The sequence below is a fragment of the Erpetoichthys calabaricus genome, chromosome 17, assembly GCF_900747795.2.
Source record: "Erpetoichthys calabaricus chromosome 17, fErpCal1.3, whole genome shotgun sequence".
NCBI lineage: Eukaryota > Metazoa > Chordata > Cladistia > Polypteriformes > Polypteridae > Erpetoichthys > Erpetoichthys calabaricus.
Genome location: NC_041410.2, coordinates 58,441,033 through 58,457,579, shown reverse-complemented (window position 1 = coordinate 58,457,579; position 16,547 = coordinate 58,441,033). Strand labels below are relative to the sequence as shown.

Here is a 16,547-nt window from a genome sequence, read left to right as displayed (position 1 = left end):
TGTCTATGGATTCCCCCAGAGGATCCATTCAGACCAAGGGGCGAGTTTCGAGAGCCAACTGATCCAGGAGCTTTTACAGATTGCAGGCGTGAAAAAGTCCAGAACAACACCTTATCACCCAATGGGGAATGGCCACACTGAGAGGTTCAACAGAACCTTAGGGAACATGATCAGAGCCTTACCGCCCAGGGATAAGATTAAATGGCCGCAAATGCTGCAGACATTGACTTTCGCATATAGCTGTACAGCTCATGAGTCAACTGGGTATGCTCCCTTCTACCTGATGTATGGGCAGGTCCCTAGACTGCCGGTGGATGTTATGTTCCACAATGTGGAGAGGAACAGTGATATCATTGACTATGATAGCTATGTCAGGAGAATGAGGGATGACCTCAAGGAAGCTCTCATCTTGGCCCAAGTCAACACTGATTCCAGCCAGCGGCGCCAGGCAGACTTGTACAACATGAAGACAAAAGGTGCAGACATTGAGGAAGGAGATCGAGTTCTCTTGGCAAACAGAGGTGAACGTGGTCGCAGGAAGTTGGCTGACAGATGGGACTCTACACTGTACACTGTGGTCTCTAAAGATTCAAAGTGCCATACATACCACATCAAAAACACCATTAATGGACAGGAGAAGATTGTTCATAGGAACTTGATCTTGCAAGCTAGCTTCTTGCCAGTGGTAATCGAACAGGAAGTGGAGCCTTCCTTTGATAGTGGCTCTGAACCAAGTTGGGACCAGTGTGATGTGGAGAGAACTGCCTCTGTGACTGGATCAGAAGTTGACCCTATAGAGCGTACTGCCAGTTGGGTAGCAGAGACAACCCCTTCAGGGGTTCCTCCAGAAAGAGAATGTGCATCATCTGAACCTCCTGAAGTATCCCCTGACAATGCTGTGCCAGAGGCTGACAACTCCCAAGCAGACAGTAATGATGTAAGTAGTCATGCTGGACCATGTGCTGTGAGTCACAGTGTTGGGGTTGAGAGAAATAGGGCCAACAACAGTGAAACGGATAGTATGCATGGTGCAGAAGTGCCAGAACTGAACCACAGTCATCCTGAGGACCAAGTAGCCAGAGGATCAATGTCTGAGATCACTTTGATACACGATAGAGCACCAAGTAACACAGTAGGGCACATCAGAACAAGAGTAGGAAGGATAGTAAAACCAGTTAACAGATTGATTCAGAACATGACGCAGAGAAACAAACAAGCTAGTGGTGGTGTTAGTGGGTTAGCCAAAACTTTATTTTTGTGAACAACCGTCAGTTATCCTATTGGAATAGTTCAAAGTTAATTAGCAATGTGTATAATATGTATAATTCTGTTAATTAAGTTCAATGTTGGAGTAAGTCATTTATTCATTAGGATGAGATTGTGTATAAGGCACCTTCTTACGCAAGTGAACATTGGAAGTCTGGCCAGCTTCCTTTTGACACTTTCCCTTTTGGTTGGGAGACGGTTTTGTCGCACATAAGAGTACTGTGATGTACTGTGAGAAAATAATGACATGTTATGTTATGTTACTGTTATTTAGAACTCTGCCATTACCTGACCCTCAGTGTTTTGAGAAGTTCAGGGGGGAGTATGTTTTATTGTGAACATTCTCAAAACTATATTTTTTTATACTGAAATTCTTCTGTTTTATATATTGTGAATTTTGTTTAATGTGAATGTAATCATTGTATCTGTTGTATATAGTTCTTATTTGTCTGTTGTAGCGGGGGGGGGGGGGGGGGGGGGGCTTTAATTAATGTAACACCCATAGGACGCACATGTGACGTACAGCAGGCTCCTGGCAAAAGCTGAAGCACGCTTTTGCAGGTAAGGTGCTTCTCAATGCTCTCCGTCTCTTGTATAAGCTGACAAGTTTTAAATGAGTGTTTTTCTGTCTGAAACTGAGTGGAAACATCACACCACGTGGTTGTTGATGTGTTTTGAGGGTCTGTTGTCACTTTTGGTCGGCAGAAGTGGATTTTAAAAGTGTTTGGTTTAGCGGAGATCCAACCTCATTGGTATTTTGTTTGGCTTGCTACAGGAGACAGAGAGCGCCTGACGTTACATGTGCTGATTGTGCCCTTTACTGCTTGTCTTGTAGAAAAAAGTGGATGACGCTTTTGTAGAATAAACGGCAGAATTTGGGTATTGCTGTGTCTGTCTTCTTCCAAATCACCAGCAGCCATTCTAAAGCCGCTACACACGCAAACCAATGCAATTCCCTCACAAACCGATAGCAAACGCACGTGAACCAGTAATAAAGTTCCATTCAATATAGTTCATATGCAAACCAGTGCTATGCATATACAAACGGATATAGTTCACGCACAAACCGATAATATACGGACACGAACCAATATGGTTCATATGAATGAAACCAGTATTGTTCGCACGCAAACCAATTAAGTATGCACGCAAACCGATAGTAATCATCCATAAACCAATCATGTTCATGCGTAAACCAGTACTTTACGTACAAAAATATATGATTTTTGGCCTGTTTGGCCCCTCATAGAAAGTACCCCAGTGCGACGAAACCCACGGGTATGGGAGAGACGACGGAATAAGACCTTCTGGGAGGAGGTGGTGGAGAGACTTAACAGAAAATCTCTGGCTGCAACATTTTATAATGACACGGCCGATGAGAGTCCTGATGTTGCGCCCATCACAGGTTGCCACCGACCACCGGTTCCAACCCAAAAGCGGATTGCCATCGCCCTTTACAAGCTGGCAACCTGCGCCGAGTATAGAGTAGTTGGAGAAACTTTCGGGGTTAGTAAAACTACCGTCCATCGATGTGTATATGCTGTGTATTAAAGAAAAATTAATGCGGCGTTATATCAGACTTCCGACTGAAGCGGAGGCCAATGAAATTGCATACCGCAATTCCTTGGTGCATCTTGTGCCACAGATTTACGGTGCGCTGGATGGCACGCTTGTGCCTATTCTTCCCCCGACGGAAGGCTACCGCGATTACATTAATCGCAAAGGGTGGCCATCTATTGTTCTCCAGGCCCTTGTTGATGACAGGTGCATGATACGAGACATTTACGTTGGCACTCCTGGAAGTGCCCATGATGCAGCTGTGTTTGCAGCATCGGATCTGTACAGGTGAGCCTACCTTTCAACATCCCTTCACAGTGCGATAACAACTGAATTAACCTGCTTCCCTTAAGGTTTTTAATTAAAACTGAAATTTGAATTAATACAAAATAACGACGTTTAATAAAAAAAAAAAACTCTCTTCATCAGACCATGCGAACCGCTCCGCCATTCTCGTTTTGATTGCACGTGATGAAAATGTGACACATTTATTTGCGTTAAAGCCCTTTTTTCCGACAAAAACTGTTTCCAATGTAGTTTTTGCGACATCTGAAGTATCGATATAGAATTTATGCGCTAAAGTTAAACGGAAAAATATTATGTCGACATGTACAACATTTTATCGATAATTAGCATTTCCATCGGCTATATCGGTAAAAAAATTTGAAGCGCTAAATATTTTTTCGCAAAAACTCCTTGGATGGAAACCTGGCTAGTGTAACAAAGTGAATATAAAGAGGCGAGTATGTTTATAAAATGATGGCTCCAACTGAACTATTGTGCGACATTCACAAAATATTTCTGTTAGATTTAATAGCTCTTCAGTATTCAGCAACTGATATTTCGTTTGTGATGTGGCTACCGTCAGGTCTTTCTGTTTACTTGTAGGCAGGTTTGTATTTTGCAGACAAATAACTATTGCAAATTTACAGCGCTATTAGCACAGCCACCTAAAATACAGTAGTATATCTTGAACAGGAGTAGAGTGAGTACTCAACAAAGTGGGGGTAGGTCTTCGGCTATCAAGTGGGGCACTTACAGCTGAAACCTCATGTGCTGATTCCTGAGGGGATGAAGAGGTTAGAGCTTCCTGAATTAAAACTGCCGCTTCACGTAGCAACTCTGGGCAACTTTTTGTAGCAGTCATATTCGCCATGGACACTCACAAGCACAACTTTAAGCATGCGCTTTGGTACCTTGAGAATCATATGGCTCATAGTTCGATTACTCTAGGCTGAAGGTAACACTCAACAAATCAATAACTAGAGGGTGTGTTAGAGCCCACCCTCTCAACTTTGACGAGTGAAAGTGACAGTTTTATTTCAAGTCGTATTTCATGATGGTTTGGAGGAATGTTACGGACAAAATGAAATAAATAAATAAGCAACAAAAAACATATTTCATGGCACATTTATTTATTAAGGCTTCATTTCATGATACATTTATTTATTTATGCTCACATTTCACAGAACTTTAATTTATTTGCGCATTTATTTATTTATTTAATTTTGTCCAAAATAGTCCTCCATATCCATCGTGGTATTTTCTCTGCTGCTTCCGAGGTTAAGTCAAATTTTAAGGAGCTGTACATGGACATTAGGAGGAGAGCCGCGAGATGGCGCTGATCACTTGCTTTGCTTTGCTTTGACTGTGGGTGTTTTCGCAATCGCTGCACGGTTTTCAATTTAGGGTGAACACACCCAGTGACATCAGTGGGCTTGAAGAAAAAATCTCAAGCAGACGCCACTGTGGAGGAACTGCTGCGGCCGCAGGAGGCTTCGTAAATTCGCAGAATTTATTTATTTATTGACTTTTTTTATAGAGATAAAGTTGGCAGTTTAACTTTGTCTTAGAAGGTTCACAGTATTTTTAAGGAAGCTTTTCTGATCTTGAAGAGATATGTCAACTTCTGACGATGCAGACGGACTTAGACCGCGTTATGGCTGTAAGTTTATTCAAACTTTTTTTTTCCTTTTTGCCATCTGCATATTGTTTCGGTTTATCTCGAAAATAATTAAATACTTTAAGGGGGAAATGGCTCATCTCGATTAAGCACAAGACGTTTCGACGGACAGGCAACCCCCACCCTGTCCCACCAGTTCCGCACCCAGACAGATGCGCGAGACAGTAACCGCTTGTTTTTATTTCAGATTTATTTCTGCACATAGACGGACCATCGCCCTTCCTCTAGAGTGGCATTGAGTAGCACGTGTGCTTCCTCATTACTGCCACTTGTTGCGTCCATTTCTTGTGCCTTCAAGGTGAACAGGAGCACACAGTTTCTGAGACATTTTACCTTAGAACGGCAAAAAAAGAAAACCGGAGCGAATGATGGTTGCATTAAAAATAAGTGGACAACTTTGTGATGTACGAAACATGATTTAGTCAAGATGTTTACATGAGTGATGTGGAAATCTTTATGTGGCCAGTAATGATCTACGGTTTCTGAAAGCTGGCATCATACGACGTTTTTGTAAACAGTTTGTGTATACTACCTAGACAGAACATAGTAATTTATTCGGTCTTGTTCACATTCACAATACTACATTTAAGGAGCAGTTAACGAGACCCGCAACGAATGTTCGGTTAAAACTGTAGGTGGTGGATATGAATAACTCAGCCCGTGAATGCGTTAGAATTTCTTTTCCCACCCAGGAACAATCGTCAATGGTGACGAAGACTAAGGGGCTTGGATCTACAAGCAGTTAAAAAGCACTGTTGAAATATTCCTGTTGACCATTAAGTGACCCTCCTTACTTTCATGTGCTTAGTTGCTCTAACGTGGTATGAAGAAAGAAAAAAAAACTTTGGGTGACTGTCAGCAAAAAGTTATCTGCCCACTTATTAGGCCTGTCAAACAAGTAGTTTTACGTTCAACTTAGGATATCATGTGAAAATGGATGGCGGCAGCAGTTTGATTTCCCTTTACAGGAGGAAAAAAGTCGATGAGAATGTTTAGCAGCCAAATTTATGTATGTAGCCACAGGTATATATACACGTATTTCAACCTGTTTGCATAGTGCATTACTTACAAAAAAGGCAAGGGAGAAAACTCCGTCGTCTTGCACAGGGTGGCCACTGTGATACGCGTGTTTTTTTTTTTTTTTTACGCAGGAACTCTCCCATTTTCTGCTTCGGGTTACATTCAGATGGGCGGGAAGAGATTTCCGGTCTCATTAACCCATTGATGTATGTTATGTGGATAAAAAACAAAAAAGTTCTCGCAGGGAGCCCACAATAACATAGACACGATAAGTTACCTGGAGCCGTTAAACTCGTTCGTTCCGTACATCCTGCCATGCATTTATTTTTTCAATCCCGCTTTCAGGGCCCTGAAGAGCTGAGCTGCTGTCAATCCCTAGCAACACTGAGCTCAAGGCAGGAGACAAACGTGGAAGGACCACCAGTCTGTCTCGGGGCATAATTGCTTACTTGCACACATAACCCACAGACATGGATTGGGCTAAGGAAATTCCGAAGTTCCCGGAGAAATGGCCACATAGATAATGATAGTGACAGGGACTCGAACCCACGTTTGTGACATTGTAAGGCAGCTGTGCTAAGCACCGTTTACATGCAAAAAATGTTTTTATCTATTTGTGCTAAATACATTGGTAATCGGAGAGGTAAATTATTTGGAACTAAACGCTAAGAAACGAAAAGTGTTTTTTTTTCCCAACTTCTAGAAAGTTGATTCAGTTCATAGTTCTTGAAAAATGGGCAGTTACTTGTTCTGACATTTTGTGCTTTTGCATATCTGCATAGGCCTTATCTAAAGGTCAAAAGACTGAAGAGTCAGAGTATTCAATGAAGAGTTTGGGAGAGGGTGGTGGAGGCTTACAGCATTTGCATTGTAGTTTAACTGTATGCTAAAATCAGGACTACACCCAAGTGTTAAGTAGTGAAATGTCTTCCCAGCACTGTAGCTGTCAAGTTCTTTTCCTTTTGACCTATGGTATGAGCATTTTTATTTCTATAGACTTGGTTATGGTTTGTAAGGTCCCATCTGGACTCTTACCTGCACAAAATTCAAGTGTTTGTATTTTAATGAGTGTGAAATAAAAAATGTAAAATGCAAAATTTTTGGATTTTTCAATGTCTTTTATATTTTGGGGGGGGGGGGGGCTGTTGAAGTGTTGGTGGCAATAAAGGTATTTTTATTGTTTTGGTTAAAAACAAAAAAGTCCTGAAAGTTTTGAGATTGTCTTCCTGTTTTGGGGCAATTGATTCTTCTTAGGTTTTTCAAACTAACAAGTGAGAACATCTAATGAGCTTATATGCTTTGCAAAGGAGGACCAGCCTTTAGAAGTCCAGTCAGATCTTTAAAATAGGTTATGAGTACTTGTGCAAAAGCAACTATGGTACGTATTCAATTTTAATGTTTGTTGTTCCCCCTCCTAGTCTTTCATTGAAATTCCCTACTCCCATTATGATCCTCAGTGTCTGCTTTTAGAAATGGTGGCAATATTCATGACAGTTTGTTTTTATTCGGGGCTCTAGTTTCATTTTGCTGAGTGTATTCTGGAAGAATGACAAGTATCCCTTAATAGCATGAGTTAATTTTGTATGCTATGTGAAAGTGTTCTGATATGCTAAATCGAGACAGTCTGTGCCTAGCACTTTTGTTCATGAATATACAATGTAGTTGATCCCTCTGGTAAAAAAAGCAAGTTTTAACGATGGTTCAATGCATGATTTTGATTTTAAGTGTACTTTTAGACAGTTGAAAGTAAAATTAGCCAGTCATAAATTATACTAGGCTCTTCAAAAAAGTTCTTAACTCTAGTACCTTCATATCATCTGTCTTGCCATTGGTGATCTCACACTTAGGAGAGAGAGAGAGAGAGAGACCAAGCACATCTGCCAAATTACACTAAAATCTTTACATTTATATAGTGGTTTTCTCAATACTCAAAGAACTTGGATAGAGGGGAACAACTTCAACCACCACTAATGTGTAGCACCCAACTGGATGATGTGACGACAATAACTGTTGCACGAGTACACTCTCCACATATTAGCTTTTAGGTGGTGAAGGGGTGAGAGAGAGAGAGACGGGGCTGATTAGAGAGCTGAAATGGATGGGGCTGTGATGGGCAATTTAGTCAGGACATTGGGATAAACCCTAATGCTTTCAAATTTTTGGGATCCCCACACCGATCCGAGGGTAAGCGCCTCCTGCTGGTCTCACCAACATCTCTTCCAGCAGCAACCCAAACATTTCCAAGGTAGTTTCCCATCCACATACTGTCTAGACCTGAAGTACATACCTATCTGTCAGAGTGGGCCTAGGTTTTAAGTGTGATGAATTTCTGTGTTTGCTTTAAAGGCTACTCCCTTTTCCCTTCATGAGGAGAGTATTAATTCTTACCAACACACACTCTCACTCTGCCTCATCTCGCAAATAACTGAGTTATTGCTCTTTCCTAAAAAAACACATCTATATGTTTATGTTGGTGGTGCAAAATCATAGTCCTGCAGTGGCCAGGAATAATGGCTTACCTAAACCAGACAAAAAATGTAAATGCAAAGAAACATATCTTACAAAAACATGCCCTAGATATCAAAAGTCTACACTTTCTTTTAAATTTCACATTTTCTGTTAATGCTGAAATCAAGGCAACCCATTTAGACCATTCAATTAAGTGAAAAACAAATGGTTTGTAGTAAAAATGAAACTGGGTGGTACATTGGTGCAGTATTTGTCTCCAATATTCAGTGCTCTGAATCAAATCAAAAGCTAAATTATTATCTGCATGTAATTTGTACATTTTTGATGCATCTGCTTGGGTTGTTTTTCTGGTGCACCAGTTTACATTCCTCACCACACCAAGGTTATTATAGTTTTGCCTTTTTATATTAGTTTTTATTTCTATATTTTTTCTGACCTTACTTGGAAATTCAGTTTAGTTTTAGTTTTCATTCATTGTGTATTTTTACACAATTTTTAGTTTTAATTTTTATTTTACCAAGACATTTCTATTTTATTTTTATATATATATATATTAGTTTGTTTTAGTAATTATGGTACAAAGAGCTACTATGGAGTTTAGTTTTTGTGTCACAATGAGACAGAACTGTACACTTAACGGGTTTGGATATAATATGAGTTTAATGTTAGTGGAAGCTTACTACACAACACTGTTTACTATTTGGTTTGTGTTTTTGTCTGATAAAATCAAAACCAGGTACTGAATATGAACAATTTTACACAATTTTATAATTTTTAAAATATTTTCTATGTCATTTGTGCTGAAAAAATCTGCGCTGACTGTTGACACTTTTTTTTCCTTTTCCTTTTATTGCCCATAATTGGCTAATTTGTAATGAAAACTAGGTGAATTTTAAGATGTGAGGGTTTTTTACTCAAAATGTCTACAGCACACAACATATCCCACTCTAGCGACAATGTGCTTATAATGAATGCCTTCAATATTGCATTCAAAAATCTCAAACACTGGGCATTTTCTACCAGCCGTTTTGATCTCTGATTCCATCTCAGGCACAAACACTTTACAGGCAGACTTTTGCCACCTGCAGTCCTGAAAAGATGTAAAAAAATTAGAAAACATATTCTACTGTGTTCTGACAGGTGTGACCATGAAAATCATGGGGGCTAAGTAAGACCAAGGCTCTTAGGCTTGAATCAGTGTGGAGACCCCACCTAGCTATATTGAGGAAAACAAAGAAAAACAAGCATGTAGTGTGAAGGTTAGGGACAGTGAGACTTTAATAGCCAACCATAAGAATAGTAAACCCATATTGAGCAGAGTAAGAGTATGTAATAGAAGTATGGACAAGAACAAGAACAAAAAGAATATGATATTTCAACTATCTATTTCAACAGAGAGAAACATTGAAAAAATGGGGACAGATATTTTTAAACATACCGTAGATACTCGCGTATAAGTCGAAAAATTTATGCCTTAAAATTCATTCAAAAAACAGGATCGACTTATCCGCGGGGCAACACAATTGTCCATAGAATTTGGGTAATGACATTGTACACTCAACGCTTCATGGTGTTAAGTCACCGGTCATCTGCCGTTTCCCGTGGTCTTTGAAATAATAACCAGATAAAAACCACTCTTTCTTCATCCCTGAAGCACGTCGTTCCTTTTGTCCATGTGACCAGGACGCACTTCCGGGTTATAGGGCACGTAGTATTCCCTGAGCCTCCCTACAGCGTCTCCTGGTGGTCCCCATGGTATCCAGCATGGCTGGTTGTAAAAACTACAAGGTACATGAGGCCCTGCTGGAATTCGAGGAACTTCCATGCTGCCGGGAGGACTCCATCTGGCGGCTTGGAGGTGTTGGCCAGAATATATGGCCGGCCATCCCTCACAATATACACACACACACACACATACATAATTCCAAAAAACTATTTTCGGACTCGGAGGTCTAAAATGTCAAGATTATTGAAAATCTTGAGGTTGAATTTTTTTCATGATTACCATACTTTCTCTATACTTTGTGTACGAAATGGCAGGTGAATTGCTATCAACAAAAAAGCAGGCACCTGAGAAATAAACTGAAATGTTACTCGTGATTTTTCTGTCCATACAGTAAAAAATCCATACAGTTTCAGGCGTTTGAATTACATCTTGATATACATCAAGTACAAAGAAAGGCAGAGCGTAAATCCGCTTTGTTTTTCACACACTTTACGCGCGTATTCAGCTCGCTCTGTCACTGCAAATGCTGTGTGAACACCCACCCTCCGTCTCCAGCTGCCGTTCACTGGATGAATATGTGCGGGCGGCTCGTGGTGGATGACTTTCAGTTTTATAGTTAAAAGTTATAAGGGTTAACAACTAACAGCAAGAATATTCGTTCAAAAATGAAAACTAAAATTATTTTAGTAAATTATTTTATTTGTTAGTCTTTCCAGCTTCTTTAATAGTTTCGTTTAGTTTGTTTTGTTTTTTGTTTGTTTACGAAAATGTTTTTTTAATAATAGTTTTAAGTTTTGATTTTAGTTTTCGTTAACTATAATAACCTTGCACCACACACACAAATGTTAGGTTGCTTGCTGATTTCAGTTAGGCCCTATTTGAATGCGAATGTCTGTATGTGTGTGTGCAGACATTGTGATAAGCTAGATCAGGGGTTCTGAAACTTGGGCCTAGGGGCCCACTGTGGCTTCAGGTTTCCTGTCTCTATATAAAAAATACTCCAGGTCATCGAAAAGAGACCCAAAAGCGTTGGAGAGAAAATGATGCCCAAAAAATGCAAAGAACAACAACAACAGTAATAATCTGTGTGCAAGTTCTAATAATAAGGAATGTAAGCAACGACTAAGCGAAGAAAAAAGATCTGCATCGTCTATCACAATATCTATATATATATATAATTCACTAAGCCAGAAGACAAGTAGCCAACCATGGAAAGCATGCCGGAAGGGGCGTGGATTCACTAAACCGCCGACAAGTAAGACGCCAATGGCGCACGCAGGAAGGAGCCATGCCGACCAACTCTTAGACCATTGGATACGATGAAAAAATCACAGCCACGCCCACCAACTCGGACGCGACGCCTCGAAAAACATGCTGTCATTTCTGTTTGTCTGTGCCACAGTCCACTTGCAGCTCTGAGCCACGTTGCCTTTTCATTAGTCAACCTCAGTGGAATCTTGGTTCACACAGAGGCAGCGCCAGAGAGAGACAGAGGCACACACAGGCAGCGTGAGAGAGAGAGCCGCGCGCACACACAGGCAGCAACAGAGGCACACGCAGAGACAGAGGCACACACACACACACAGAGGCAACGCCAGAGAGAGACAGAGGCATACACAGGCAGCGTGAGAGAGACAGCCGCACACACACAGAGAGGCAACGCCAGAGAGAGAGCGAGCCACGCACGCGCGCACACACACACACACACACACACGAGAGAGCCACGCGCACGCACACACACACACACACACGAACGAGAGAGAGCCACGCACACACACAGAGACACAGCGCGCGCGAGAGAGCGCCACGCACGCACGCACGCGAGAGAGCCACACACACACAGAGCGTGAGAGAGAGCCACGCACGCACGCGCACAGATCGTGAGAGAGAGCCACGCACGCACGCACACACAGCGCGTGAGAGAGAGCCACACACACGAGAGAGAGCCACGCACACACACAGGCAGCGCGTGCGAGAGAGAGGCACACACGCACGCAGCGCGTGAGAGAGAGCCGCACACACACAGGCAGCGCACGAGAGAGACACGCGCACACAGCGCGCGAGCGAGAGAGAGCCACACACACACACACACACACACACAGCGCGCGAGAGAGCCACGCACACACATTCACACACACACACAGAGGCAGCGCGAGAGAGAGCCACGCACACACACAGAGGCAGCGCGAGAGAGAGCCACGCACACACACAGAGGCCGCGCCACAGAGAGACAGAGGCACACACAGGCAGCGCAAGAGAGAGCCGCGCAATCCTTTAAAACTGAAGTTAAAACACAATGAAGGAAGCAGTCTTTAAAAACCAATAAGCCCTGTGCCTCTTTTTCATTAGCGTCTCACCTGCTTCAGGCCCTGCAACAGTCGAGACGCTCTCTCTGCAGCTGACCTTCTCTGTGCCTGACTCCACTACTGTCAGTCGCCTGATTAAAAATGGCCCTTTGAAGGTGAGCTATGGACCCGCTATACCACAGGAACACATTGCCTTCGAGCCTGCTCTCGCTCACTCTAACGTACCGGCTTTCTCTCTCTCTCCTCACTCGCTCACACACTGCACAGGGGAGAAATGCCCGCTTCGGGTATACCCGGAAACCATTTCAGCCATTTCAGCCACACTTCCACGCCCCTCGCTACACTGTGAGTGCGATGATTATTTATTTAAAAATGGGCTTTTGAAGGGGAGCTGTGGACCCGCTATACCACAGGATCACCTGTGACATTGCCTTCACATTGTTTTCCTTTTATTTATAATCTTGTTGAGCAGATCAGACACCCAGGCAAACAACACTGAATAATCAATAGCTACAACTACTTTGCCCGCCCCCACTCCTCACCTGAGTCGGTTTCGTCTCTGTTCAGCAGTGTTTGCCAAACTCGGTCCTGGTGAACCCCTGTGGCTGCAGGGTTTTGTTCCAACCAGATTCCTAATCATTAATGCCGGTGAAACTCATCCGGGATAAGTTGATTTTTCAAACGCAGCCGTGTAGCAGATTAGTCTAGCAAGATGTAATAATCCAAGATGAATGCACGCCCTCGCGCGGAGTGAAAAGCCAATATATATTGAGTCTACAAAACATGATCAGCAAGTCTTTGATAGGCTGCAACAAAATGATGAAAGAACGGGCGCATTTTTTTCACACAAGCTGAGTGGGTGGGTGTTAGTTAGTTAATTAGCAACTCGAAGGATTTCAAGATATACACAAGAGGTAACACTGCAAAAGCGGCCCAAACCAGAAAAGACAGCTGGCAAAAAGTGGCTGACAAATTAAATGCGTGTGCATTGTACTTACTGAAAGCAGCGTTACGGATTTTGCAAATGTTCATTTTTTTCCCTCTGCTTAAAAAACATTGAAAAAGCGGCACGGATTGGTTTGCAGCGTGTAAAACAGTTTGTTTGTCGCGGATAATTTGCTATCCACACAGGGAGGAACCGCGAAGCGAACCCACAATCTTCCACTGTCTCCTTACTGCAAAGCAGCCATACTACTACAGCGCCACAAGGCAGTTAAAGAATGCACTGGGCCACATGTTCATTTTTTCCCCTGTGCTTAAAAGACATTAAAAAACTGTTTCTCAACTGTGACTCCGGAACAACTCAGTACGTGAAAAGCGGCCAGAATCGCAAACAACAATGAAAACTCTACGTGACTCACAGGTAGTGATGGGCCGCTCGATACTCAGGTTTCAACACTGTGTCGAGCTTTCGAAGCACTGCAGATTTTAATACTTGATCGAATAATGACATCTGTGATTTAAGGATTTCACATTTTCTCAAATGTGCTTACCTATATCATGGCAAAGTACAGGGATAAACCTTTATTTTCTATCTACTCCGTTTTAATTAAGACAGAGCAAAGAAAACATTTAAGGCTATTAAATGTGATCTCAAGAAAAGATCAGGGTTAATTATAATACTAATAACAGGAGCGATTATAATGATACAGTGCAAAGGTAAATACTAATTGAAAGAGCCGGGAATGCATGAGGTGAGGCGTCTTATTTTGTTTAACTCTTGCTATCGTATAGTGCATTCTGCCTGTCAGCGTTAGTTATATTTTTTAGACATCACACACTACAAGCTGCTGACGAACCCTTCTCTTCGTTGTCAGTCTGTAGCTACGAAAAAATAAAAGCAATACGACTTTTAACAGACGTCATTGAAGTGTATCATAAGTTTCTGTAACGTTAATGAAAATGGCCAGGAGGTGTCACGAGAGAGGTGAGTGTCAAATGCTTCGAAGCTTCAATACGATTTCCGACACAATTGCTTCAAATGTGTTGATGCTTCGCGAGGCTTCACCCCGCCCATCACTACTCACAGGTTACTGAATGAGAAATCAGCAGACTAGCATGACGGATGGGGCGTAATGGCCGTCCTTCCCCTCGCCTCTGGATTTTTCAAATGTAAATTTTTTCCCTGTGCTTAAAAATCATTAAAAAAGCGGCCTGATTATGCGGCGTATGGTATGCCGCGGGTTGGCTAGTTATATTATAAATGTGTATCTAAAAGTCAAAGCTAATCATCTTTATTAAATCGAATCAAGCAAAACTTAGAATGGAACATATGCAAGATCTCATTGATCATGTTCAACATTCAAATATCAATAGTTCAGACAAATTAAAAATAGGTAAAGCAGTAATATTACCATCGTCATCTCAAGGTAGTCCAAGAGCATTACACCAGTTATATCATAATGCAATGGCAATATCCCGAACTATCGGTCGGCCAGATTTATTTATTAAAATGGCCAGAAATCCGCAGATTCTTGAGAAAAATGCCACCAGCTACATCAGCTGTGGATATTCCCACTTTCATAAGTAGATTGTTTTATCAGAAAGTCTTATTTTTATTGACTGAACTCAAAACGGTGAAATCAGATCATACATTTACACGATCGAATTTCAAAAATGGGGTTTGCCTCACATGCATTTATTGGTTACTTTGCAAAATAAATTATTAACTGCTGATGATATGGATCGGTTTGTCTGTGCTGAAATTCCAAACAGAGAAACCTATCCTGAATTATGGTACAAAGTCATTAAACACATGTCTCACAGACCACATTTAAAAGATTCAGTATGTTGGGACTCAAAAGAAAAAAAGTATTTAAAGAAATTTCCAAAAGCGTTCGTTCATACAACAGAAGGCTGGCATTCCTGATTATCACCGCAGAGATAAACATCACAAACAACACACTTATCATGGAAAGAAAGATGGTAAAATTGTGATGCTTGATAATTCAATGAATGTAACATATATAACCCGTATTTGCTCAAACGATTCGATTGTCAGATTAATGTCGAGTATTGTGCATCGGTTATGAGTATTAAGTACATCTACAAGTACATTCATAAAGGGCATGATAGCGTACGTGTAACTTTATCGAAAGAACAGTCTCAGGACGAAGTTCAAGCATATTTAGATACTCGGTACGTCAGTGCAATGGAAAGCGGGTGGGATTTAATGGAATTGCCAATGCACGGTCGAAGTCATTCTGTTGAATTATTACCGATTCATTTACCAGATCAGAATATGATTCAATTTAAAGAGGGTGAAGAAGCAGAAGCTTTAGAGGTGGTGAAAAATAGAAATACGAAATTATTGGCTTATTTTTAACTTAATAAAACAGATGTAAATGCAAAAGCATATACGTATGCTCAAATTCCTCAATATTACACATGGCAGAAACAAAAGAGTGTGGCATCCAAGAAAAATGAATTGCAAAAGTGTTGCTCGATTAAATATTGTATCACCAAAAGATATCGAACAGTTTCATTTAAAATTGTATGAATTGAAAGGAGTATCGATTCGTCGTATAAAGATGTTCTGACTATAGATGGAACTACATACAGTACCTTTCAAGAAGCGGCACGAGCAGCTGAGTTATGTAAATCGGACAACTATATGTTTGAAATGATGTCTGATGCCACTTCTGTAATGATGCCTGACAAATTAAGACACTTCTTCGTATACTTAATTATGAGAGGTGAAGTTGATGCTTTACAATTATGGGAAGCGTTCAAAGGACCATTATCTGAAAAGGCGAATGAACAAACAGCTCTTTCGATCATCAAAGAATTGTTAGAAGCAGAAGATTTAACAATGCAGCAATCTGGACTTCCACAAAAAATTAACAAATCAGAGGTAAAGAAAGAGATAACCGCAGATGAAAATTTAACAGTGGAGAACCATAAATTTATATCAGAAAAGTTAATTCCAAATATTGTTTTTACTGAAGTTTTAAAGTAAAAGTGAACATAATGCATATGTAATAATTCCCATGAAATAAACAATCTCTTTAAATTGTATTTCCGGAAAAACAAACCTGTGGTTTGGCAAGCGAAGTGAGCAGGGGCGGAGGCCAAAGTATTACTTTAAGTAAGTGAACACACGCTAAGGAGATGCCGTTGGATCATCTGCTGTCTTTCTGCTGCTGCTGGCGAGCTGCGTGTTCTTTTTGTTGCGCTGCACGTTGATCATTTAAACGCCTGTACAGCAGCTGTCCTTTTGCCACTTCACGTCTCTGCTGCT

At 41.2% G+C, this 16,547-nt stretch overlaps 1 protein-coding gene across 1 annotated transcript in view; it reads left to right on the top strand.

Annotated features, from left to right (window-relative positions):
• Nucleotides 1–4,536: 4,536 nt before the first annotated feature.
• Nucleotides 4,537–16,547, top strand: part of iqgap1 (IQ motif containing GTPase activating protein 1) — a 303,190-nt gene continuing 291,179 nt past the window's right edge. The window contains exon 1 of the mRNA XM_051920214.1: nt 4,537–4,768. Coding sequence (XP_051776174.1) covers nt 4,723–4,768 — 46 coding nt within the window. The 5' untranslated portion in view covers nt 4,537–4,722. The remainder of the gene's footprint in view (nt 4,769–16,547) is intronic.